The 26,269-nt window shown below is 42.8% G+C and overlaps 3 protein-coding genes across 3 annotated transcripts; all 3 read right to left on the bottom strand.

Annotated features, from left to right (window-relative positions):
• Positions 1-688: 688 nt before the first annotated feature.
• On the bottom strand, positions 689-22,487 carry LOC117194173. Its single transcript, XM_033398833.1, has 3 exons — positions 22,309-22,487; positions 1,159-1,252; positions 689-1,085 (listed from the first exon to the last, which is right to left on the bottom strand). The coding sequence occupies exons 2-3, from the start codon at positions 1,229-1,231 to the stop codon at positions 823-825; spliced, it is 336 nt and encodes a 111-aa protein (XP_033254724.1). The 5' UTR covers positions 1,232-1,252; positions 22,309-22,487; the 3' UTR covers positions 689-822.
• Positions 1,533-4,191, bottom strand: LOC117193819. Its single transcript, XM_033398530.1, has 2 exons — positions 4,131-4,191; positions 1,533-2,567 (listed from the first exon to the last, which is right to left on the bottom strand). The coding sequence occupies exons 1-2, from the start codon at positions 4,189-4,191 to the stop codon at positions 2,305-2,307; spliced, it is 324 nt and encodes a 107-aa protein (XP_033254421.1). The 3' UTR covers positions 1,533-2,304.
• LOC117194171 lies at positions 21,725-22,302 on the bottom strand. Its single transcript, XM_033398830.1, has 2 exons — positions 22,215-22,302; positions 21,725-22,140 (listed from the first exon to the last, which is right to left on the bottom strand). Exons 1-2 carry the CDS (start codon positions 22,285-22,287, stop codon positions 21,878-21,880), a joined length of 336 nt encoding a protein of 111 aa, XP_033254721.1. The 5' UTR covers positions 22,288-22,302; the 3' UTR covers positions 21,725-21,877.
• Positions 22,488-26,269: the final 3,782 nt, after the last annotated feature.

Raw genomic sequence — 26,269 nt, 5'->3', positions numbered from 1 at the left:
ACACGCCCTGCGCCCCTCTCTCGACCCCCACAGGTGTGACTCGCCCTGTGACCCCTCTTTCCCGACCCACGCAGGTGTGCCTCGCCCTGCGTCCGCCTCTCTCTCGACCCACGCGGGTGTGCCTCGCTCCGCGCCTTTCTTCTCGACCCTCACGTCCGCCCAGTAAGACGAGCCGACCCCCCCTTTCGGAGTTCCTGCGAACTACAAATTTCTTGTAGGAAGACCCCTAAACAGGACTGAGCTTACCTCAGCCTGGAAGAGGAGACATTACAGTTGTTGTGATTGTTTCAAAAAGGTTAAATTCTAAATTATAGCGTACATTTAAGGTGGTACATTTAAATGCGGTGCTGGAGCAGCACGTGGACAACACCAAGGTTAGCTATGCCAAGGTGATGGGCGAGGTGGCCGAAGTGAAGGAGGAGAATGTGCGACTGGAGGCGTACGTGAAGGGTCTGCGCCAGAAGCTGGTTGCAGCCCTCAATGGTGTCCCATTGCCTCCGCTGGAACCGTCCGGTCCGAGCGTTGGCAACCTTGACAGGTATATGCATCACTTGGCCGGCCTCACTGGCTAGCCGCACTATACTATGCTCCTCAAAGCAAGAGACGCTCTGCGCAAAGTAGACATCCCCACTCTGCTCAAGTCCTAGTATTCTTTTGGATGAAACGATGGTACAGTGCAGTATTTTTTATTGCTTTAGTCTTAGGATCCATCCACACCCGTGCACATGTATGAGTGTTCTCATGGAATGTGTATGTAGTATTTCAGACGTATGTTATATGTTTTATAAGCCCGTGTGAATCGTGAGATTATCCGTTGCTCGACTAATTCTGGGATGTGTCACCGACGTTATTGGGCAGGGAGCTCTCCGTGTCGCGTGATGGTGGGGTTTTAATGGAGTAATGCCTGGACGACCCAGACTCGTTGTTACCCGGCGATTTCCAGGCTTGGGTCCGCTTTGCCCGCCGCAGCAAGATCCGGCGCACCATGAAGAACCCAGCTGCCAACAGGGTAACTATCAAATACGGCTTGCAGAACAGACCCAAAATGAAAAGACTAAACGACATCATCCAATTGATTAGGGTCTCTGTGGGATGAGATCAGACAGTCATACAGCTCATACGCTCGAACCAAATCATCTTTCCACTTTCTACACTCACGTTGAACCTGCCAAAGGGTGGCCACCGTAGTATAGATTGCCGTCGAGAGTGTCACCAGCATGCCGTAAATCATGATTTAATTTGTAGGTTTCACCTTATTACGGGAGAAATAAAATCTGTTGGGGCGAGGCAGCCGTCCACTGACTTTTTTGGTCAGGCTTACTATGTATTGTAACGATTAAGTAGGCTGCCTATTGGGTTTTCATGCTGGGGAATTGACTATAAAAAGTGTGAGTCTTGCTTAGCTCAACACAAAAATTCTTTTGAAAATAAGGCCTTCCTAAATAATAGAAAATATTCTTCGAAGGGGAGCAGTATGTGTGTTAGAAAAATAATAATAAAATCGAAAGTAATAAAAATGATATATGTATTCATCTATGTGTACAGTCTTCTTGCAGCAAATAAAACTTGTTGTTTCTTCTTTTATTATTGAACAAAATGGTTGTCTCGTCGTTTTACTTCTTCGTTAATGAACTTAAGCCTTTTTCTTCTTAATGTGTTTTGTTTTTTGGATTTGTTTCTTAGGAACAGCAAAAAAAAGTTAATCAAAAATAAATTAAAACTTAAATAGAAAATAGTTTTGTTTGATAGTTGTGTTGTTGTGGTTGTTTCAAAAAGGTTAAATTCTAAATTATAGCGTACATTTAAGGTGGTACATTTAAATGCGGTGCTGGAGCAGCACGTGGACAACACCAAGGTTGGCTATGCCAAGGTAATGGGCGAGGTGGCCGAACTGAAGGAGGAGAATGTGCGACTGGAGGCGTACGTGAAGGGTCTGCGCCAGAAGCTGGTTGCAGCCCTCAATGGTGTCCCATTGCCTCCGCTGGAACCGTCCGGTCCGAGCGTTGGCAACATTGACAGGTATATGCATCACTTGGCCAGCCTCACTAGCCAGCCGCACAATACTATGCTCCTCAAAGCAAGAGACGCTCTGCGCAAAGTAGACATCCCCACTCTGCTCAAGTCCTAGTATTCTTTTGGATGAAACGATGGTACAGTGCAGTATTTTTTAATTGCTTTAGTCTTAGGATCCATCCACCCCCGTGCACATGTATGAGTGTTCTCATGGAATGTGTATGTAGTATTTCAGACGTATGTTATATGTTTTATAAACCCGTGTGAATCGTGTGATTATCCGTTGCTCGACTACTTCTGGGATGTGTCACCGACGCTATTGGGCAGGGAGCTCTCCGTGTCGCGTGATGGTGGGGTTTTAATGGAGTAATGCCTGGACGACCCAGACTCGTTGTTACCCGGCGATTTCCAGGCTTGGGTCCGCTTTGCCCGCCGCAGCAAGATCCGGCGCACCATGAAGAACCCAGCTGCCAACAGGGGAACTATCAAATACGGCTTGCAGAACAGACCCAAAATGAAAAGACTAAACGACATCATCCAATTGATTAGGGTCTCTGTGGGATCAGATCAGACAGTCATACAGCTCATACGCTCGAACCAAATCATCTTTCCACTTTCTACACTCAGGTTGAACCTGCCAAAGGGTGGCCACCGTAGTATAGATTGCCGTCGAGAGTGTCACCAGCATGCCGTAAATCATGATATAATTTGTAGGTTTCACCTTACTCGTATTTTAAGGGAGAAATAAAATCTGTTGGGGCGAGGCAGCCGTCCACTGACTTTTTTGGTCAGGCTTACTATGTATTGTAACGATTAAGTAGGCTGCCTATTGGGTTTTCATGCTGGGGAATTGACTATAAAAAGTGTGAGTCTTGCTTAGCTCAACACAAAAATTCTTTTGAAAATAAGGCCTTCCTAAATAATAGAAAATATTCTTCGAAGGGGAGCAGTATGTGTGTTAGAAAAATAATAATAAAATCGAAAGTAATAAAAATGATATATGTATTCATCTATGTGTACAGTCTTCTTGCAGCAAATAAAACTTGTTGTTTCTTCTTTTATTATTGAACAAAATGGTCGTCTCGTCGTTTTACTTCTTCGTTAATGAACTTAAGCCTTTTTCTTCTTAATGTGTTTTGTTTTTTGGATTTGTTTCTTAGGAACAGCAAAAAAAAGTTAATCAAAAATAAATTAAAACTTAAATAGAAAATAGTTTTGTTTGATAGTTGTGTTGTTGTGGTTGTTTCAAAAAGGTTAAATTCTAAATTATAGCGTACATTTAAGGTGGTACATTTGAATGCGGTGCTGGAGCAGCACGTGGACAACACCAAGGTTGGCTATGCCAAGGTGATGGGCGAGGTGGCCGAACTGAAGGAGGAGAATGTGCGACTGGAGGCGTACGTGAAGGGTCTGCGCCAGAAGCTGGTTGCAGCCCTCAATGGTGTCCCATTGCCTCCGCTGGAACCGTACGGTCCGACCGTTGGCAACATTGACAGGTATATGCATCACTTGGCCGGCCTCACTGGCCAGCCGCACAATACTATGCTCCTCAAAGCAAGAGACGCTCTGCGCAAAGTAGACATCCCCACTCTGCTCAAGTCCTAGTATTCTTTTGGATGAAACGATGGTACAGTGCAGTATTTTTTAATTGCTTTAGTCTTAGGATCCATCCACACCCGTGCACATGTATGAGTGTTCTCATGGAATGTGTATGTAGTATTTCTGACGTATGTTATATGTTTTATAAACCCGTGTGAATCGTGTGATTATCCGTTGCTCGACTACTTCTGGGATGTGTCACCGACGCTATTGGGCAGGGAGCTCTCCGTGTCGCGTGATGGTGGGGTTTTAATGGAGTAATGCCTGGACGACCCAAACTCGTTGTTACCCGGCGATTTTCAGGCTTGGGACCGCTTTGCCCGCCGCAGCAAGATCCGGCGCACCATGAAGAACCCAGCTGCCAACAGGGGAACTATCAAATACGGCTTGCAGAACAGACCCAAAATGAAAAGACTAAACGACATCATTTAATTGATTAGGGTCTCTGTGGGATGAGATCAGACAGTCATACAGCTCATACGCTCGAACCAAATCATCTTTCCACTTTCTACACTCACGTTGAACCTGCCAAAGGGTGGCCACCGTAGTGTAGATTGCCGTCGAGAGTGTCACAATCATGATTTAATTTGTAGGTTTCACCTTACTCGTATATTACGGGAGAAATAAAACCTGTTTGGTCAGGCTTACTATGTATTGTAACGATTAAGTAGGCTGCCTATTGGGTTTTCATGCTGGGGAATTGCCTATAAAAAGTGTGAGTCTTGCTTAGCTCAACACAAAAATTCTTTTGAAAATAAGGCCTTCCTAAATAATAGAAAATATTCTTCGAAGGGGAGCAGTATGTGTGTTATAAAAAAAAATAATAATAAAATCGAAAGTAATTGTTTGTAGTGGGGCGGATCGAAGCTCAACTCTCCCACAACGCAATTGCTGTAGCCGTCATAAGAAATGAAAACCGTTATGTTTAGTGGTATATATATAATTATGTGTGTGTATTTGGTTGGACGGTCGCGCAGTAGATCGGCCGTCTGAAGCGGGGGTGAAATCGTAACTGCTCAACTCCATGCCTTATGGTGCTTTTTCTGCCGTGAGCGCCGTGTGGATCGTGGATTGTGGATCCGAGCGCCCCTCCGAGCGCGCGAGAGCGAGTTGGGACCGGGGCGCACGGAGTTGGCACAGTGCGCGGAAATTGTTTACGGCTGGCCTGAACATCCTCCCCCCCCTTGCAGGATTGCAAAGTATAATGGGGTGGCCTATGGCTGGGCGTACGCCCCGGACCCGATTCATCCCAAAAAAGGCGCTCTGGACTTGACAAGGACGTCGACTCAGTGTCGCTCCACGGTCGGATAGGCGTGAGGATGCGCAAAACGGGGGTTGCTCTTGAGGAATCTGTGGATGGCGCCGTGGTTCCTACGACGGGGCAGCTCGCGGGGAGACGAGTGTGTCGTTCGTCGTGAGCCGATGTAGATGGCGACGGTACAGTCGCGGCTGAGCGGGCTGGACGACGAGGGCGGCGTTTTGCATGGTTCGATTTAGATGGCGACGATGCTCCCGAGGCTGAGCGGGCCGGACGACGAGACGTGGGTACGTGGAGTAGCGTGTGGTTGTTTTTGCCGGAGTGTTGGTGAGCCAGGCAGTTCCCGCAATACTGGTTGATAAGGACAGCTCGGAGTTTCTCTTCGGGGCTCAGGAGAAGAAATTGGTGGTAGGTCCGTAGCGGATGGACTCCTTGGCAGATTCGGCAACGGTAGGAGCCAATTTCCCGAGCACGTCGGTTCTCCCTGGTGCGGTTGGCGCGGGGACGTGGGGCCATATCTGGGTGCGGAGAACTAAATTGAAATAAAGGCGTCGAAGACACATCTTGGAACGGGTGAGAGGCACATTTAAGACATTGGAAATTGCCGCCCGGTTACATAGTCTGGTGAGTCTATGTTGATCTAAGGACGGATTCACCTTCGAGTTCAGGCTTGAATTCGGACCGGAGCGTAGAGCTTTCATACAGTGCATATTTTGGAAATATTTCCGTCGGTCAGGAGACCGTTCGAGAACTTCTGCGGAGGGAGCTGGAAGGAAATTGCTGTCGTAAAAAGCCCCCGAGTCTTCTACCTGTGTGATAGGTCGTCTGGAAATTTGACTCGAGAACGATGAGATTTGATTCATCACCTGAGGCACTGGACCTGTGAGTACCCAGCCGAAAATGGTCTCCTGCCCGAGGAGAGAGCCACAGATGTTGGTCAGTGAGCCACTTAACTGAATGGACGGAAGGATATCCGCTCCAATCAGGATATCTATTTGTGAACTCTCATAGAAGGTCGGATCCGCCCATGAGAGGTTCGGCAGGTCTCTCAAGAACCCTTGCGAGATCGGATGCGATGGAATATTCGCGGCCAATTCCGGAATAACGTAGGCTGTGGCATTTAGTTGTAAGCCCGGCTTAGTCGGAGAACGGATGGAAAAACTGCAGAGCTTCTTTTACTGAGCGGATACGGCATTATTTAGGCCGGAGACCTGTGCCTGGATACGTTGGAATGGCAATTTGATCATGTCCACAAGACGTTCTGTAATGAACGTCGCCTCTGAGCCAGAGTCGATCAGAGCGCGGGCGTGGAAAGTTTTTCCCAGGTGGCAAATATTAACGATGGCCGTGCCTAGGAGGACAGCACTCGTGCCGGAGGCGAAATATGACTGAACGTTTGGCTGGGCTTCGGACGAACTTGGATTTTGTACGCTTGGTACTCGTAGATGTAGCTCGGGCCACGCTGAGGAATTTTGTGCCGTTGTGGAAATCGCCTCGCTGGAGTTTGCTGGATTGCTACGGTGCAGAAGCGTATGGTGCCGGTCGTATGGCATGCTCGTATCTGGTGGCCCCTTGCAAAGCAGTTCAAACAAAGCTGCTTTTGCTTAATGTAGTCGGAGCGAGCGCCAGCGGGCATTTGAAGGAAGTAAGGGCATAACCGGATTGGATGATACTCTTTGGAGCAGAGATCACACGTGCTCCTCGTTTGATTCACTGTGGTCTCGAACGAGTGGGCACTTCTAGGATAAGGACTTCCTTGAGACCGAAACGGATTGCTTCTCGAATTGTCTGCAGTGCGTACGGTGCAGAAGCGTATGGTGCCGGTCTCCACAAATTATGCAATTGTGGGCGCTTTGGCATGCTCGTATCTGGTGGCCCCTTGCAAAGCAGTTCAAACAAAGCTGCTTTTGCTTAATGTAGTCGGAGCGAGCGCCAGCGGGCATTTGAAGGAAGTAAGGGCATAACCGGATTGGATGATACTCTTTGGAGCAGAGATCACACGTGCTCCTCGTTTGATTCACTGTGGTCTCGAACGAGTGGGCACTCCTAGGATAAGGACTTCCTTGAGACCGAAACGGATTGCTTCTTGAATTGTCTGCAGTGCGTATGCTCGCCCTGGAGTGGGCCTGAGTCTCCATGCCTGGATGGTCGTCCTCGGTCACTTCGAGAGACAGGTACCGCTCCGCCAGGAACTTGTCCATGGCGTGCCAGGTGGGAATTTCGGACTTGTGCGTCACGGATTGCTCCCAAAGCTCTAAGGTCGTCTTTGGCAGCTTAGCGGAAATGAGGTACACTAAAGCTCCGTCAGCGAAAACGCTGTCTGTGGAGACCTCGGAATGGGTGAGTGTCGTGAGGCACTTGTGGACGGCCCTCTGGAGCTCTTTGAGCGCTGCTGCTGACTCGGTACGGATTTGGGGCAGACTGAAAAGGATCTTCAGCTGGGCCTTGAGTATCAGCCTCTTGTTTTGGAAACGCTCACGGAAGGTGTTCCATGCGGACGCGAAACCCTCGTTCGTAAGTGGAGCCTGTGCCACTATGTCGTGGGCTTCACCGCTGGTCTTTTTGTTGAGGTGGAACAGTTTTTCCACTGGAGCCAACCTTGGGTTTTCTATGTAGATGGCGGTGAACAGGTCTCGGAACGTGGGCCACTGCTGGTAGTCCCCACTGAAAACTTCAGTGTCATATGGAGGGAGGCGGCAACCGGCGGAAGTCGGCACTTGAACGGCCAGTTGCGGCGTGTGAGGGACAGTCGGGGCTCGAGCTGATCGTTCAGTTCGGCCAGGCATTGCGCGTAGACCGCGTAGCAGTTATCGTACATCTCTTGGACATAAGCTACACCCTCTGGATCCTCTTCCGCCATCGTCACCGAACAGGCCGCGAACTCCGCGTCCACCTTTGCCCACAGGCTTCGGAGTTGTTCTCGATGGACTTGGGAGAGCGAGCGGGTTGGTGTGCTAGCATCTGGAGCGCTGAGCTTCTGGTCGAAGCGGGTCAGTCTGCTTGCGGCCAAGGCAAACTTAGACTGTGCGGAACTGGCGGCCATAGTGCTAGGAGCCGTGCGAGGGACTCCCAAGGGGAGCAACAAATCCTCGAAGGCATGTGGTGCGTGAGCCCTGGACGTGGTCGGACCTCACTCAGCTGGGGCCGGACGGGAAGATGTGGGCGTAGTGGCTGAGCCGTTGGAGCTGGGTGGATGGGTCAAACTCAGCGAACTCACCCGCTTAAACTTCTTGCGAGATTTCTTCTCAACAGTGGGCATGTTTTGCTGATGGATCGTGGATATGTGGTTTTGGTGGAATTTATTGCGAGTATTTAAATTATGGAAATAGTACACCGTGGCCGGAATATATAGATATAAATACTACGATTGAACTACGGTTGAAAGCAATATACTCTCGAAATGCAGGGTAGCGCGTCACTTGGCGTTCCGTTACAGTCAAGCGCGGCACCGAAAAATATTCTCCCAACAACTACAACGCAGGAAAACGGTGGAGAAGCGAAAGCGAAAAGAAAAACGAAAAGAATGCACCGCTGCTGCTGCTTGTATGTGTGTATGTATGGCTGTAAGTGCTATGTACCGCGGCTTGGGTTGAAGAGATGTCAAACAACGGGTAAAACGGTGGATAACCGTTTTATATACAATATGTATATTATATAGATGTGCAAGAATATGCTAATTTAAAATGCGTACGTATAGATATGTAAGATAAATACATACATATGTATGTGCAGTATGTATGGATCGTAATTTTGTTGGTAGTATAATTAGTTAAATAAGGAGGCGCAGTGATTTGTTATTTTATTTCCTTATAAAACCAACAAACTATGGAACGTTGAGCATGCACGGAATAAACCACAAAAATAATTGAAAGAATATGCCTTTATGTTTGTTGCCAGCCGCTTGGATTGCGTTGCGATGTGTACATACAAATTAAATAACTGCGGTAGCGGATTGTGTTTTTAAAAAGTTTTTATTTTACTTCTAACTTCACTGATATAGATTTAAGTAGAGGGTCACAAAGGATTCCGGGCAAAGGGTTTGCGCGATCTTAATTTTTAGCTCGACTTTGCGGTGTCGCTTCTGGATCAAGACTGACTTGAACTTTCTGATCTTTGCATCGTTGATCCCTTTCGGGAATAGTTTTTCTATAAACATTTCAATTGATTTCGCCATCCCGAGTATTGGATTTCGTCATCCAAAGAGAGAACTGTAAAATGCCTAAAGTGCAGGATCTGCAGAAAGCCGGGAGTGAGATTGTTTATGAGAAGCCGGGTGTGGGCAAACATTGGTTTTCCATTTAGGCGAGTGTCAAAGATTGGGATTGCGGCGGGAGCTCTTGAGATTGTACATCTTAGAAATCAATTAGGCGGAGGCCCAAGATTGAAATTGTTTTCGTTTTGGAAAGCCAAAGATTGTTTACAACTCGTATAAGAGCTCAATAGAATTGGGTACGTTAACTCCCCCATTCTTAAATGTTTCGTCCCGATACATTTTGAAGTTCTGATAGAGCTCTAATTTCTTCTGACAGTATTTGAATGTTGCTTTCCACTATTTCTTCTGACGGTATTCTTATTGATTTAATAAGTACAAATTTGGTTAATTTATAGCCGAAGTAAAATAACATTATCAATATCAAAATGATTAAGAATAATGTTGTTAATGGTAAGGCCGTATTACCTAATGTTATAAGGGGATTTAAAATATTAACATTATCAAAAGAAAATTGCTTATCATTCGATTGTATATAATCAACTAATTCAAAATCGCTATATCTATGATGCGATATATATCTTAGAATTTTACCCTTATCATTTATGTAAGATTAATAATAATGTATCGTTTATTAATAGTGTTTTTCGAAAAAGAGTACGAAGTGTATGATTTAAGATGTGCAATTAATGAGTCTGTTCTTCCGACTTTTTGTTCAACTTTCTGCTTCTACTTCCAACAACCGACTCCCGTATCGATAACCCCTTATCGGTTAGGTCTTTTAAACATCGGTTAAGTCTGGTTATATCGGATAGGTCTTATCGATGGTATCTTAAGTTCAAATGTTAATTTAGATGGGATAGTGCTAACTGCTTGATACACTGTCCTTTACATTCGGCCCTCCTGCTCATCTTCATCTGTCCCAGATGATAATATATCATCGTTCTCTGAGACAAAACGCCATAGCTTCATATTGTCACTGCTCGTTGCTGCGATATTTGGCCCCTCGACTTGACCAACCTTTCTGACGTCGTAGCGACCGTTCCGCTTTACCTTGGTGACTTCATATGGGCCTAGATACTCGCTGGCCAACTTGCGTCCTGCGACGAACTGCGTCCTCTTGATCGCGACCATGTCTCCTAGTCTGTAGCCGTGCTCAGGTCGTCGTTTTTTATCATAATAGCGCTTGTACACCTCTTGCGCCTTCTGAATGTTTTGTTTCGCTTGGTCACGCAGTTCTTGGCGCTCGTTGTTAAACTGCGTAACCAACTCCTCGTTGAGCACCTCCAATAGTCGACATTCAGCTTGTCTGTGCATCTTTGTCCCAAACATGACCTCGAATGGCGACGACTTCAACGTAGACTGCACATGCAAATTAATCGCCATCTGGACCTGTGGCACATGCTTGTACCACTTCGTTGACTCCTGAGCTGAGAGCTTTGCGACGATACCCAAAATTGAACGGTTGACCCGCTCAATCTGACCGTTGCCTCTCGCCACACCTGTCGTTGTACACACATGTTCGACTTTGTTCTCGTTGAGAAACTCGCTGAATGCGTTGGATGTAAACGCTGCTCCTCTGTCGCTGACTATGCGCTTGGGAAAACCAAACACAAATGACCAATCTCTCAGCCTCTTCACAACTTCTTCGTGACCTGTTGACTTAGTGGAACAGCCACACAAACTTGGAGAATGCATCTACCACAGCAAAAATGTACTTGTATTGCTTGGCTGTCGCATCCATTGGTCCCAAATGATCAACGTGCAGCGTGTATAGTGGTGTGTCACCCTTGTCAATGCAATGAAGATAGCCTTCTTGTTTGCCCAACTTTTTGCTGAAAATTATACAACTGATACAATTAGTAATCAACTTATTTACTTTCCGTTCAAGGTGCGGAATCCAGTATTGCTGCTGAACTGAGTGCATTGTCTTCGCTGTGGAGAAATGACCAACTTCATGCGATCCTTGAATGATTTCCCTTTCCATCAGCCTTGGAACCCCCAAAACGTCATTGCCATTTACAGATTTGAAGAGAAGGCCTCCTTTAAGCTTGTAGTCTTGATATGGGTGCTGCTTCAGGATCTCAACTGTGGCTTTGATGAAATCGTCATCCTGCTGTGCTTTCTTTATCCGAGCTGTTAGCTCCGTCGTCACGAACATGCATGTCTGCGGAAAACGACTGAGACAATCCACGTGTCTCATTCTGTCCCCTGGGCGGTGTACTGCTTTGAATGTAAAGTCCTCCATATACAGAATCCACTGGGAAACTTCTCTGGGTATATCTACTTTCGTTGTTGTCTGCTTAAACGCCGCACAGTCAGTGGCAAGATCAAATTTGATCCCCAACAGGTAGTGACGAAACTTCTTGAGTGCGAGGTATGCAGCTTTGACCTCCAAATAGTAACTGTGACGTTTGGACTCGGCTTGTGTAGTCTTTTTACTCCCATAGTAAATCGGGTGGAAATTGCCATCAAACTGCTGCAACAAAACTGCTCCGAAACCTTCTTTGGATGCATCCGTGTAGAGTTCCGTTGGCGCTTCTCGTGAGTATAAATGTAATACAGGTGCGATTACAAGCAGATTCTTTAAGGTTTGTAGCGATTGTTGCTCTGCTTCGCCAATGTTGAAAACTGCTTCCTTCCTGAGTAGATTCGTGAGCGGCCGGGCAACTTGTGCATAGCCAGGGATGAACTTTCTGAAAAAGCCTGTGAGTCCCAGAAATGCTTGAACTGCTTTAATGTCTTTGGGCGTAGCAAACCGACTGACAGCTGCTGTCTTCTCTTTGCCGGGCCAGATTCTCCCGTCCTCAATGATATGGCCCAGAAAGCTATTGCGTGGCTGCATGAAGCTACATTTCTTCCACTTGATCTTTAGGCCAAACTGCGCAGCTGTCTCCAGGACCAACTTTGTCTTCCTCATGCATACCTCGGGCGACGCGGCGTAAACAATTATGTCGTCCATATAAAGCTGCATAATGTCAGAGTTGATTAATTCTTGAAAAATATAGCTTACGAACCGAATGAACGCAGCTGGCGAGTTCTTGAATCCGAAAGGCGCTTTATTAAACTCGAATAATCCCTCCTTTGTAACAAAGGGCGTATACGACTTGCTTTGCTCTTCCATAGGCACATGGAAAAATCCGTTTTCAAGGTCCATTATGGTAAACCACTTAGCCGACTGCAGCTTTTCCAAGACTTCCTCCATGATCGGGACTGGGAAGCAGTCCAGCAATACCATGCTGTTTAACTTCCTGTAGTCTACGCAAACTCTAAGTGTACCATCTTTTTTCTTCACGACGACAACTCTGCTCGCTACATTTGAAGACGACTTGCGCACGATTCCTTGCTCGATCCATTCTTCGACTTGCTTCTTTACGGCACTGGCTTCGTCTGTTGATAAACGTCTCGGTGAGTGATGAAACGGCTTGATTACTACGTCGGGAACTATCTTCAGTTGGATTGGAGACTGCTTTGCAACTTCTGTGGGCATTTGGTAACTGCTTCTTATCATCTGTTCAACGTCTTTTCGATATTGCGGCGGAGCTACAAAGGATGACTCTTCAGTTACATTATATATAAGAGCATGCTCATCTGTTGGCACAGGATCTGCGTCATGCTTCAAAAACGTGTATCCTTGCATATCAGCGACGAAACGGAACTTTTTAATGAAATCATGCCCCAAAAGTGCGTCGAAATCAATCTGGCTACTGGGGACTACTAAAAACTTCTGTGTGGTCTGCAACTTATCCACGGTAACTTCTGCATTAAAGTATCCAACAGGCTTTGTTGATATCTGACCCAGACCGCGCAACATAGTTGTGCACTTCAAAAGTTTAACGTTTTGCATGGTCTTCAACATACTCTCTTTGATTATGGTTACATCTGACCCTGTATCCACAAGACAGTCAACAACAATGCCGTTTATTTGAATTTTTTTCATGCGACTGCGATCCAAAATGACGCGAACTTTATCAACTTTATCAGCTTCATAAGGACAGTTACGCGAAATGTGACCATTCTGATTGCACTTAAAACACTTCGCCGGGGCTTTGCAGTCTTTGCGTTTGTGTTCTCCTGATCCACAGTTATTGCAATATTCTTTTTTACCGCTTTGCCCACTTTGCTGCTTGAAACTCGTTTTATGCTGTTCGTTATTGCCCTTCTTCTCCGATATGTTCAAACGATCATAGATATCGAACTCTTCTTTCAAGGCCCTGAAGGTCTTACAGCGATACATGGCATACTTATACTCGTTTCTTATGTCCAGACCGTTCACAATATGGCTTATAACAGCCGCGTGTTCAACATGTCCGACTGCTGCTATTTTTCTCATCTGCAGCAAGTACTCGTGCATCGACTCACTACTCTTCCTCTTTCTTTCTTGCAGCAGCTTATGAATGTCTGCACTGTTATAGCTACATGTGAATTCATCCAATAATACGTTCTTGAGTTCCTCATAGGTGCACACGCATTCAGCTTCAAGGAAAAGCTTAGCTGCACCGGTCATTTTTCCTCTGGCCTGCACATACTTTTGCTTTTCAGTAAGCTCATATGCGTCGGCATTTTTTTCGAATATCTCAAACCATTTTTCTATGGGAACCGATTTTCCATCACAATCGCTCACAACTTTTGTAAAATTATCTGGAGCGATCTTCATTTCTCGTTGCTCATCGCAAAGCAGTTTCAAACTTAGCAACTTTATCATTTGATCAATCTTGTCATCACTATTGTTTTCTGCATTTTCTAAATCTTCCATCTCGTTTGCACTCGGGCGCGACGTTCCTGGTACAGCTTCTTCCTTCTCTCTCTCTTTCCAGTGCAACGGCGGCGGTGTTTGCATCATTTTGCGGCTCTTTTCGACTTGTGTCTGTGTACCCGACGAGTGCTTGTCTTTTCTGTTTATAAGTGTGTATCACACACAACGTGTCTGTGCGTGTTTTTTCTGCTTGCGTACGTACTGCGCACGGACAAGGCGACGCTGCGGCGCGACAATGAATTTCACAATTTTTCAACCGAATTAAAAGACCGATCTTTTATTAAACTCCGTGTCTACTGTTAGGCTCACAGAATTTGGATTGTTCAACTTAATGTTTATAGACACCAACAACAACTTTACAACTTTATGTAGCTACAAACAACAACTTTAACAACTTTTCAACAATCCTCTTCTTGCATCAGCTTCTGCTTTCTTCTGTTTTTCTTTTTCACACACTCCGAGCTCTGTATTCGACGCGGACGAGCCCCCAAATGTAATATTAATAATAATGTATCGTACAAAGTGTATGATTTAAGATGTGCAATTAATGAGTCTGTTCTTCCGACTTTTTGTTCAACTTTCTGCTTCTACTTCCAACAACCGACTCCCGCATCGATAAGCCCTTATCGGTTAGGTCTTTTAAACATCGGTTAAGTCTGGTTATATCGGTTAGGTCTTATCGATGGTATCTTAAGTTCAAATGTTAATTTAGATGGGATAGTGCTAACTGCTTGATACACTGTCCTTTACATTTATGTGGGTTATATTATTTATTACAATTGTGTTGTTGAATATAAAGAGATACGATCCTAACAAAGTAGTATTGTCTACGATATTTTTGCCTGAAACTAATATGGCACCATCCTGAATGATGTCTATTTCTTTGTTTTTTTCCCTTTTTTTAGTGCAGTTGGCTTTAAAGCCATTAAGTAAATTGGTGAAACAGGTCTTCTTTAAATTTATTTGTGTTGGAAATTTGGAATTTATTACAAATTGTTTATTATTATTTTCAGTTAATTCATTTACTTTATTTTGTATTTTCAAAAAGTCGTCATGAATATATTTAATATTTGATGTTATCTTTATGTATAATTCTGTTTCTATTGTTGATTATAATTTTATTCAGTCGATTTTCCTTAACTACCTGCTTTTTGTATCGGGATTGAAGTTGATTTCTTTCCCCGAATTTCTTTTCATAAACTACTTCTCCTATTTTATAATCTTTTTTTCTTCTATCTGTGTTATGTAGCTTAAGCATTTTGGTCTGAGCTTCCTTAAGTAATATTGGATTATGCTTGTGTTCTATTTTGTTATACAATATGTCATATGGCATTTGATTGGTCGTTGAATGTATCGTCAGGTTATATTTCAGTGCCGCCCTTATTATTATTTCTGAATAATCTGTTAGATTTAGTTCATCCTTGATGCACCGCGCTATTTCTGTTAGTGTGGAATGTACCCTTTCTACCTGACCATTTGAGGTGCTGTGTCTGGGATCAGCATAATAAATAGTTAAGTTACTTCTTTGTATGAATGATCTAAATTGTGCTGAAGTAAAGCTTGGTTCGTTGTCAGTCATTAAAGATGTTGCTAACGGAAAGTGTTGCAAAATTTCCATTACCTTATTTTCAATGTTTAATTTACTTTGAATTTCCTTGACCACCAAGTATTTGGAATAAGAATCTATACAAGTTATGAATGTTAGGTTTTGGGCATAGTATATGTCTAAGTGTAATTGATCTCCTTCTTTTGCTGGAATGGGAGCTTCCCCAATTGGAATTTTTACAGGGTGTCTGTGATATTTGTTTTTGTTACAGATCTCACAATTTTTTATATATTCTTTTAATTGTTTGTGCAGGTTTGGCCAATAATACAGCTTAGTTATTTGTTTGTAATTTTCGTCTAGTCCTCTATGGGCTCTGCAATGTGTTTCTTCTATAATTATAGCTTTATCTTCTGAATTTACTACATCTTGGAGGAACTTTCTCGTGAAGAGAAATTTATTTATGAAGTTTTCCTTTAGCTTATTTTGGATAAGGTATAAATCTTCTAAAGTGCAGTGTATTCCTGTGGTTAAGTGAGGCTGAATAAATTCTTTTAAAATGATTAGCAGATTGTCTACCGTATCAAATTCAATAATATGTCGGGTATTTTCATAAACTCTTACTAACTCATGAACTGTGAATCTCCCTTGCGCTAATAGTAGCTGCTGTTTAAATTGGTTTAGAGGCTTGCTAGTCTCTTGAATGACGTTTTCAAAACTACTCTCTGCTGAATGCTGAGTATTTATGTCTGATTCTGATTCTGTCTGGTCGACATCACTATCTGTCATATGATTTATTTTAATCCGAGATAAAGCGTCCGCTACTACGTTAGTTGAGCCTGGCTTATAAATGATTTTTGGTGTGAAACTTTCTATGAAGTAATACCAACGTTTCATTTCAACATTTGGATTTTTTTGCGACATTGCAAAGGACAAAGGTTGGTGATCTGTATGTATTTCAATTCCACTCACTCCGTATAAATAATTTCGCAAATTTTTTAATGCCCATACAATAGCTAATAATTCCTTTTTATTAGTAGCATATAATTGCTCGGTTTTACTTAAAGTTTTAGAAATAAATGTTATGGGATTCCCATCTTGCGACAAAACTGCACCTATTGCTATGTCCGATGCATCTGTGGTTAATGTGAATTTTTTATTGTAATCTGGTTGTACTAATTCAATATGTGCTATTAAACTGTCCTTTAAATTATTAAATGCTCCCATTGCTGGTTCATCCAGCTGTATTAATGTTTGCTTGGATGCCCTTCGTGAAACTTTCCCATTTACTCCACTCAGATATTTTGTTAATGGTTTGGCAATTGTAGCATAATTTCGGACAAATTTTCTGTAATACCCTGTTAGTCCTAAGAAGCTACGTAGCTCTCTGATATTTTTAGGAATTGGATAGTTTTGTATTTTGGAGATTTTTTCTGGATCTGTTTTAATGATAATTTGGGAAACAATGTATCCCAGAAACTTGGTTTCCAATTGAAAGAATTTAGACTTTTCTAGGGAAATTTTCATGTTAGCGTTTTGCAATATCTGTATTATATGAATTAGATCTTTATAATGTTGTTCTATAGTTTTTGAAAATATTATTGTATCGTCCATATAGACGTGACAAGTTTTCCCAACTTGTTCTCTAAGTATATCGTCCATTGCCCTTTGGAAAATTCTGGGAGCGTTCGTCAATCCCATAGGCATTCTTAGAAATTCATATTTGCCGTTATTTATGGAAAAAGATGTTTTTTCAATATCTGATTCCCTCATTAAAATCTGATAGAAATCTGACTCTAAATCAATGGCCGAGAAATACTTTGCCTTACCTAAATTGGCAAGGATTACTGAAGGATCTTGCATAGGGTATCTATCCGGTATGGTGTTTTCATTAAGTTTCTTAAAGTCTATTACTAATCTATGTTTAGGAGTTCCGTCCTCATTTACTCCCTTCTTTGGTACTACTATTACCGGTGAATTATATGGGCTTTTACTAGGTCTGATTATACCTTCATCTAACATTTTACTTATTTCGTTATTAACGAAATCGTTAACCGAATAAGCGTATGGATACTGCTTGCCATATACCGGTCTATCATGTTCAGTGTTAATCTTTCCTTTTATATCCGTTCTGAACGGTAAATGTAAATTTATATTGGCATGGTCTTCTTCGATGATAGATACCATTTTCTCTCTGAGATTTTCTAAATTGTCCTCTTTGTAGGTTATTGTGTTATACAATTTCATTTTTTTCAATTCAGAATTTGCATAATTTTGAATGTCGGATATTTCTACGACGGCGCGTTCAGGATTTTTGCATCCCAAACTTTTAAATTTTTCATTGTCGGATAATTCAACGACGGCGTGTTCAGGATTCTTTAATCCCAAACTATTCGAACTTTTAGTGTCGGATAATTCAACGACGGCGTGCTCAGGATATTTTAATCCCAAACTATTAAAACTTTGGATGTCGGATAATTCAACGACGGCGGGTTCAGGATATTTGAATCCCAAACTATTGACGGATAATTCTTCGTCGGCGTGCTCAGGATTTTTTGATCCCAAGCTATATAAACTTCCTTCTACCTTTACTGAATCACTTTTCATTTCTTTTTCTTCTTCAAAATATTTTTTTATTATATATTCCTTCAACGGAAGGATGGTTTTTCCTTCTATAAAGAATAATTGGTTTAAAGAAAAGACCTCGTCATATATTAGTTTCTCCTCATTGTCTTTATAACTTAAAGTCCCCTTTCCTGTATCAATAACAGCTCCGATTTTCTTTAATAGGTTAAATCCTATTAGTAAATCTGCCTCCATTCCATCTATTTCATAAAACACTTGTTTTGTGTTGAAAATAGTTATATTATGGAAATATTTAATTATTGATAACCCATTCACTGTAGCAACTTTCTTATAAATTGATAATTCTTTTTTATTTTCGTAAATTCCCTTTTTTATATAACAGGAAGTTGCTCCCGTATCTATCAAAACTTTTAATTCTCTGTTTATTTTTTTATCTACTCTTTTTAAGTAGGGCAGACCTACTTCGGGGGCTGATCTAAAAAATGGTCCTCCTCAATGTTATTTATCCGCATTGCTTTATTAGCCGGTTGTTCCGACATTTCGTTTGGCTTTCGTTTCTGCGCCTGATTTTCGTTAGACTGATTATTCGGTACTACGTTTGCCCTAAAATGCTGAGCTTGGTTATAATTGTTATTATTTCTCCTATAATAACCGTTAGTATTCTCCCGATAATTTCTATTATTATTATTTCCCCTGAATTGATTGCTGTTCTGTCGGTTCTTGATTTGTATCGATTCGTCTACATCCATTGGTTCTGGGGCCTGATTTTGTTGTCTATTACCCAAGAAATAGGGTTGTCCCCATGACATGTTATTCCTCTGAAGATCCTTTTTTTGGTCGAATGGTGAACTATTAGTCCTTGGTTGTCGTTGGTTGAATCTTAATGTATTGTAGTTATTATTCCCTGAATTTCTGGGGCCACTGAATTGGGCCCGAATGTTATTTGATTGCAATTCCTGTACCTTTGCCAAGGCATTCGGTAAATCTGGGGGATTCAATGAAAATAGGATTTCAGCAATGCCGCCGTTTAGGCCAGTGACAAAAATGCGTAAGGCATTGTCTCTAATTTTCTTATTTGATTCTTTCGTGATTTCACTGTCCTTTCCGTGAGTCATTATTGTCTTATTTATTAACAAGGTCATTTTCTTGTTAACCTCGTTATAGAAATCTATTATTGAAAGGTTCCCTTGTCGGAGAACGCTTAACTCCTGTTCTATTATGTAAATTGGTCTCTTGTCACTGTAAACAAAGTCAAGTCGTGAAAGTATGGCATCAAAATTTAAAACTGTCCCGTGGTTGGTCAGTGCGTCATGTGCTGGTCCTGTTATTTTGTTTCTCAAAATTGTTAAGGCAATATAATATTGCTTACTTCCTTTCTTATATAACTTCACTGCAGTTTCTGCAGCTTCCCTCCATCCTACGTATTGGTTTAATCCACCATTGAAAATTGGTAGGGATTCTATTACCTTTAATGTGGTGTCATCTTTTATTGTCTCGTCTATTGTTTCTGCCTGATAATCTGATACCTGATCGGATTTAGTTTCTATTTGTTGTTTTAAATTTACTATTTGCTCCTGTACTTGTGAAATTTGAAGTGCTACCAGATCTGCAGTGAGATCGGTCCTTGTTTGTGAGTTAATCATTTTTAGTTTTTCAAAATCTAAAGTTAGTTGATCCACCTTAAATTTTTCTTATATGTTTGTTTTTATAATCTAATATAACCTAATTGAACTTATATATTTATTAATACAACTTTTGCTCACGAACTATCCGGTAGGGGTCGTCCTTCTTAGTTTGGCTGACAGATCTTCGAACGGGTCTTCCTTCTTGATTTGGCTGACAGGTCTTCGAACGGGTCTTCCTTCTTAAATTTCTTTGTTTAAGTGGGTCTTCTGGGGTCTTCCTTCTTTGGTTTAGCTGATAGTTTCACTTTCTTTGTGTTTTGGTTTGGTTGGTTTTGTTTAAAAACTTTTGTTTTTTTTGTATTTTTGAATTGTCTTGATTAGCTTTTGTATTTATTTGTATTGTATTGTATTTGTATTTGTATTTGTATTGTATATTGTATTTATTTTTGCACACCCTAAGCTCCGGTTTGTTTCCTTTTTATCTCACTTTTTATACCCGATACTCAAAATGAGTATTGGGGTATATTAGATTTGTGGTAAAAGTGGATGTGTGTAACGTCCAGAAGGAATCGTTTCCGACCCCATAAAGTATATATATTCTTGATCAGCATCAATAGCCGAGTCGATTGAGCCCTGTCTGTCTGTCCGTCTGTCCGTCCGTCCGTCCGTCCGTCCGTCCGTCCGTCCGTCTGTCCGTCTGTCCGTCCGTCCGTCCGTCCGTCCGTCCCCTTCAGCGCCTAGTGCTCAAAGACTATAAGAGCTAGAGCAACGATGTTTTGGATCCAGACTTCTGTGATATGTCACTGCTACAAAAATATTTCAAAACTTCGCCCCGCCCACTTCCGCCCCCACAAAGGACGAAAATCTGTGGCATCCACATTTTTAAAGATACGATAAAACCAAAAACGCAGAATCGGTGAAGATGACCATATCTTCTACAGTGCAAAATCTGAACCAGATCGAATAATGATTATAGCCAGAATCAAGAAAACAATTTCATTCTTTCTCGCTCTGTCTCTCTCTTACACACACGTAGCATAGCCGGCTTTGCTTAGAGTAAAACATTAGCGCCTAGATCTCAGAGACTATAAAAGCTGGAGCAACCAAATTTGGTATCCACACTCCTAATATATCGGACCGAGACGAGTTTGTTTCAAAATTTCGCCACACCCCCTTCCGCCCCCGCAAAGGATGAAAATCTGGGATATTCACAAATCTCAGATACTATTAAGGCTAGAGTAACCAAATTTGGTATCCGCACTCCTGTTAGATCTCACTATAAAACGTATATCTCAAAATTTCGCCCCACCCCCTTCCGCCCCCACAAAGGACGAAAATCTGTTGCATCCACAATATTGAGGATACGAGAAAACTAAAAACGCAGAATCATAGATAATGATCATATCTATCAGATTGCTGAATCTGGATCAGATCAGATCATTTTTATAGCCAAAAGGAACAAATCAATTTGCACTGGCTACGCAGCACCCGACGTCACGCTCAGACTGATTTTCTGTCTCTCTCGCACGCACTCCTTGTCGTGTCGTTTAATATTAGCGGCGTCTGCCGGAGGAGAGCCATACTGATTTAGTATCGGGTATAACTGTAGAGTTGCGGTGTCCGCAGCAACTCACAACGTTCCCCCTCGTTTGGATTTGTTTCTTGGGAACAGCAAAAAAAAGTTAATCAAAAATAAATTAAAACTTAAATAGAAAATAGTTTTGTTTGATAGTTGTGTTGTTGTGGTTGTTTCAAAAAGGTTAAATTCTAAATTATAGCGTACATTTAAGGTGGTACATTTAAATGCGGTGCTGGAGCAGCACGTGGACAACACCAAGGTTGGCTATGCCAAGGTGATGGGCGAGGTAGCCGAACTGAAGGAGGAGAATGTGCGACTGGAGGCGTACGTAAAGGGTCTGCGCCAGAAGCTGGTTGCAGCCCTCAATGGTGTCCCATTGCCTCCGCTGGAACCGTCCGGTCCGAGCGTTGGCAACATTGACAGGTATATGCATCACTTGGCCGGCCTCACTGGCCAGCCGCACAATACTATGCTCCTCAAAGCAAGAGACGCTCTGCGCAAAGTAGACATCCCCACTCTGCTCAAGTCCTAGTATTCTTTTGGATGAAACGATGGTACAGTGCAGTATTTTTTAATTGCTTTAGTCTTAGGATCCATCCACACCCGTGCACATGTATGAGTGTTCTCATGGAATGTGTATGTAGTATTTCAGACGTATGTTATATGTTTTATAAACCCGTGTGAATCGTGTGATTATCCGTTGCTCGACTACTTCTGGGATGTGTCACCGACGCTATTGGGCAGGGAGCTCTCCGTGTCGCGTGATGGTGGGGTTTTAATGGAGTAATGCCTGGACGACCCAGACTCGTTGTTACCCGGCGATTCCCAGGCTTGGGTCCGCTTTGCCCGCCGCAGCAAGATCCGGCGCACCATGAAGAACCCAGCTGCCAACAGGGGAACTATCAAATACGGCTTGCAGAACAGACCCAAAATGAAAAGACTAAACGACATCATCCAATTGATTAGGGTCTCTGTGGGATCAGATCAGACAGTCATACAGCTCATACGCTCGAACCAAATCATCTTTCCACTTTTCAACACTCACGTTGAACCTGCCAAAGGGTGGCCACCGTAGTATAGATTGCCGTCGAGAGTGTCACAAGCATGCCGTAAATCATGATTTAATTTGTAGGTTTAACCTTACTCGTATTTTACGGGAGAAATAAAATCTGTTGGGGCGAGGCAGCCGTCCACTGACTTTTTTGGTCAGGCTTACTATGTATTGTAACGATTAAGTAGGCTGCCTATTGGGTTTTCATGCTGGGGAATTGACTATAAAAAGTGTGAGTCTTGCTTAGCTCAACACAAAAACTCTTTTGAAAATAAGGCCTTCCTAAATAATAGAAAATATTCTTCGAAGGGGAGCAGTATGTGTGTTAGAAAAATAATAATAAAATCGAAAGTAATAAAAATGATATATGTATTCATCTATGTGTACAGTCTTCTTGCAGCAAATAAAACTTGTTGTTTCTTCTTTTATTATTGAACAAAATAGTCGTCTCGTCGTTTTCCCACTTCGTTAATGAACTTAAGCCTTTTTCTTCTTAATGTGTTTTGTTTTTTGGATTTGTTTCTTAGGAACAGCAAAAAAAAATTAATCAAAAATAAATTAAAACTTAAATAGAAAATAGTTTTGTTTGATAAATTCTAAATTATAGCGTAAATTTAAGGTGGTACATTTAAATGCGGTGCTGGAGCAGCACGTGGACAACACCAAGGTTGGCTATGCCAAGGTGATGGGCGAGGTGGCCGAACTGAAGGAGGAGAATGTGCGACTGGAGGCGTACGTGAAGGGTCTGCGCCAGAAGCTGGTTGCAGCCCTCAATGGTGTCCCATTGCCTCCGCTGGAACCGTCCGGTCCGAGCGTTGGCAACATTGACAGGGTATATGCATCACTTGGCCGGCCTCACTGGCCAGCCGCACAATACTATGCTCCTCAAAGCAAGAGACGCTCTGCGCAAAGTAGACATCCCCACTCTGCTCAAGTCCTGCGAATGCTGGGGAATTGACTATAAAAAGTGTGAGTCTTGCTTAGCTCAACACAAAAATTCTTTTGAAAATAAGGCCTTCCTAAATAATAGAAAATATTCTTCGAAGGGGAGCAGTATGTGTGTTAGAAAAATAATAATAAAATCGAAAGTAATAAAAATGATATGTGTATTCATCTATGTCTACAGTCTTCTTGCAGCTAATAAAACTTGTTGTTTCTTCTTTTATTATTGAACAAAATGGTCGTCTCGTCGTTTTACTTCTTCGTTAATAAACTTAAGCCTTTTTCTTCTGAATGTGTTTTGTTTTTTCGATTTGTTTCTTAGGAACAGCAAAAACGAGGGGGAACGTTGTGAGTTGCTGCGGACACCGCAACTCTACGGTTATACCCGATACTAAGTCAGTATGGCTCTCCTCCGGCAGACGCCGCTAATATTAAACGACACGACAAAGAGTGCGTGCGAGAGAGACAGAAAATCAGTCTGAGCGTGACGTCGGGCGCTGCGTAGCCACTGCAAATTGATTTGTTCCTATTGGCTATAAAAATGATCTGATCTGATCCAGATTCAGCAATCTGATAGATATGGTCATTATCTATGATTCTGCGTTTTTAGTTTTCTCGAATGTGCAATATTGTGGATGCAACAGATTTTCGTCCTTTGTGTGGGCGGAAGGGGGTGGGGCGAAATTTTGAGATACACATTTTATAGTAAGATCTAACAGGAGTGTGGATACCAAATTTTGTTACTCTAGCCTTAATTGTCTCTGAGATTTTTGATTATCCCCAGATTGTCGTCCTTTGCGGGGGCGGAAGGGGGTGTGGCGAAATTTTGAAACAAACTCGTCTCGGTCCGATATATTAGGAGTGTGGATACCAAATTTGGTTGCTCTAGCTTTTGTAGTCTCTGAGATCTAGGCGCTAATGTTTTACTCTAAGCAAAGCCGCCTATGCTACGTGTGTGTTAGAGAGAGACAGGGCGAGAAAAAAATGAAATTGTTTTCTTGATGCTGGCTATAATAATAATACAATCCAATTCAGATTACGCAGTCTTAAAGATATGGTCATTCTCTACAATTCTACGTTTTTGGTTTTCTCATATCTTTAAAATTGTGGATGCCACAGATTTTCGTCCTTTGTGGAAGTTTTGAAATATTTTTGTAGCAGTGACATATCACAGAAGTCTGGATCCCAAACATCGTTGCTCTAGCTCTTATAGTCTTTGAGCACTAGGCGCTGAAGGGGCAGATAGACGGACAGACGGACAGTCGGACGGACGGACAGACAGACAGGGCTCAATCGACTCGGCCATTGATGCTGATCAAGAATAAATATACTTTATGGGGTCGGAAACGATTCCTTCTGGACGTTACTCACATCCACTTTTACCACAAATCTAATATACCCCAATACTCATTTTGAGTATCGGGTATAAAAAGTTAAAGAAAACGAGGGGGAACGTTGTGAGTTGCTGCGGACACCGCAACTCTACAGTTATACCCGATACTAAGTCAGTATGGCTCTCCTCCGGCAGACGCCGCTAATATTAAACGACACGACAAGGAGTGCGTGCGAGAGAGACAGAAAATCAGTCTGAGCGTGACGTCGGGTGCTGCGTAGCCAGTGCAAATTGATTTGTTCCTTTTGGCTATAAAAATGATCTGATCTGATCCAGATTCAGCAATCTGATAGATATGGTCGTTATCTATGATTCTGCGTTTTTAGTTTTCTCGAATGGGCAATATTGTGGATGCAACAGATTTTCGTCTTTTGTGTGGGCGGAAGGGGGTGGGGCGAAATTTTGAGATACACGTTTTATAGTTAGATCTAACAGGGGTGCGGATACCAAATTTGGTTACTCTAGCCTTAATAGTCTCTGAGATTTTTGAATATCCCCAGATTTTCGTCCTTTGCGAGGGCGGAAGGGGGTGTGGCGAAATTTTGAAACAAACACGTCTCGGTCCGATATATTAGGAGTGTGGATATCAAATTTGGTTGCTCTAGCTTTTGTAGTCTCTGAGATCTAGGCGCTAATGTTTTACTCTAAGCAAAGCCGCCTATGCTACGTGTGTGTTAGAGAGAGACAGGGCGAGAAAAAATGAAATTATTTTCTTGATTCTAATAGGCTGAGATTTCTGGATCGAGGGGGGAGGGCTGGAACACCCGCTTGCTAGAAGCACATTCGCGGCCTCTTGCTGGATCGATTCCTCGGCCGGTGAAGAGGAAGATGAAGCACCAGTTCCCGATGGAATGTGGAGTAGCGTGTGATGTTTGGCCTGCACCTGACAGGTTTGTCTTCTCCCACCTGTTGACTAGGACTTGTTGCCATGGCTGATCCCAAATTCTCCAGCATCCGACATCTCGCTTCCAAAAATGAGGCCATGCTTGACCACCGAGGCAACAGATTTTCGTTCTTTGTGGAGGCGGAGGGGGGTGGGGTGAATTTCTAAGATATACGTTTTATAGTGAGATCTAACAGAAGTGCTGATACCAAATTTGGTTACTCTTGCCTTAATAGTCTCTGAGATTTGTGGATGCCCCAGATTTTCGTCCTTTGCCGGGGCGGAAGGGGTGTGGCGAAATTTGCACACGAAACGGTCAAGGTCCGATATCACAGGAGTGTGGATACCAAATTTGGTTGCTCTGGCTCTTATAGGTTCTGAGATCCTTGAACTCATATTTTGCAATTGGCAAAACCGACCATGAAACCAAGAAATGTGTTAGAGAGAGACAGAGCGAGAAAGAATGAAATTGTTTTCCTGATTCTGGCTATAATAATTATACGATCTGGTTGAGATTTTACACTCTAGAACATATAGTCTCCTCTACGATTCTGCGTTTTTGGTTTTATCGTATCTTTAAAAATGTGGATGCCACAGATTTTCGTCCTTTGTGGGGGCGGAAGTGGGCGGGGCGAAGTTTTGAAATATATTTGTAGCAGTGACATATCACAGAAGTCTGGATCCAAAACAACGTTGCTCTAGCTCTTATAGTCTTTGAGCACTAGGCGCTGAAGGGGACGGACAGACGGACAGACGGACGGACGGACAGACAGACAGGGCTCAATCGACTCGGCTATTGATGCTGATCAAGAATATATATACTTTATGGGG

Source organism: Drosophila miranda (genome assembly GCF_003369915.1).
Source record: "Drosophila miranda strain MSH22 chromosome Y unlocalized genomic scaffold, D.miranda_PacBio2.1 Contig_Y2_pilon, whole genome shotgun sequence".
NCBI classification, from domain to species: domain Eukaryota; kingdom Metazoa; phylum Arthropoda; class Insecta; order Diptera; family Drosophilidae; genus Drosophila; species Drosophila miranda.
This window is presented reverse-complemented; position numbering and strand designations above follow the sequence as displayed.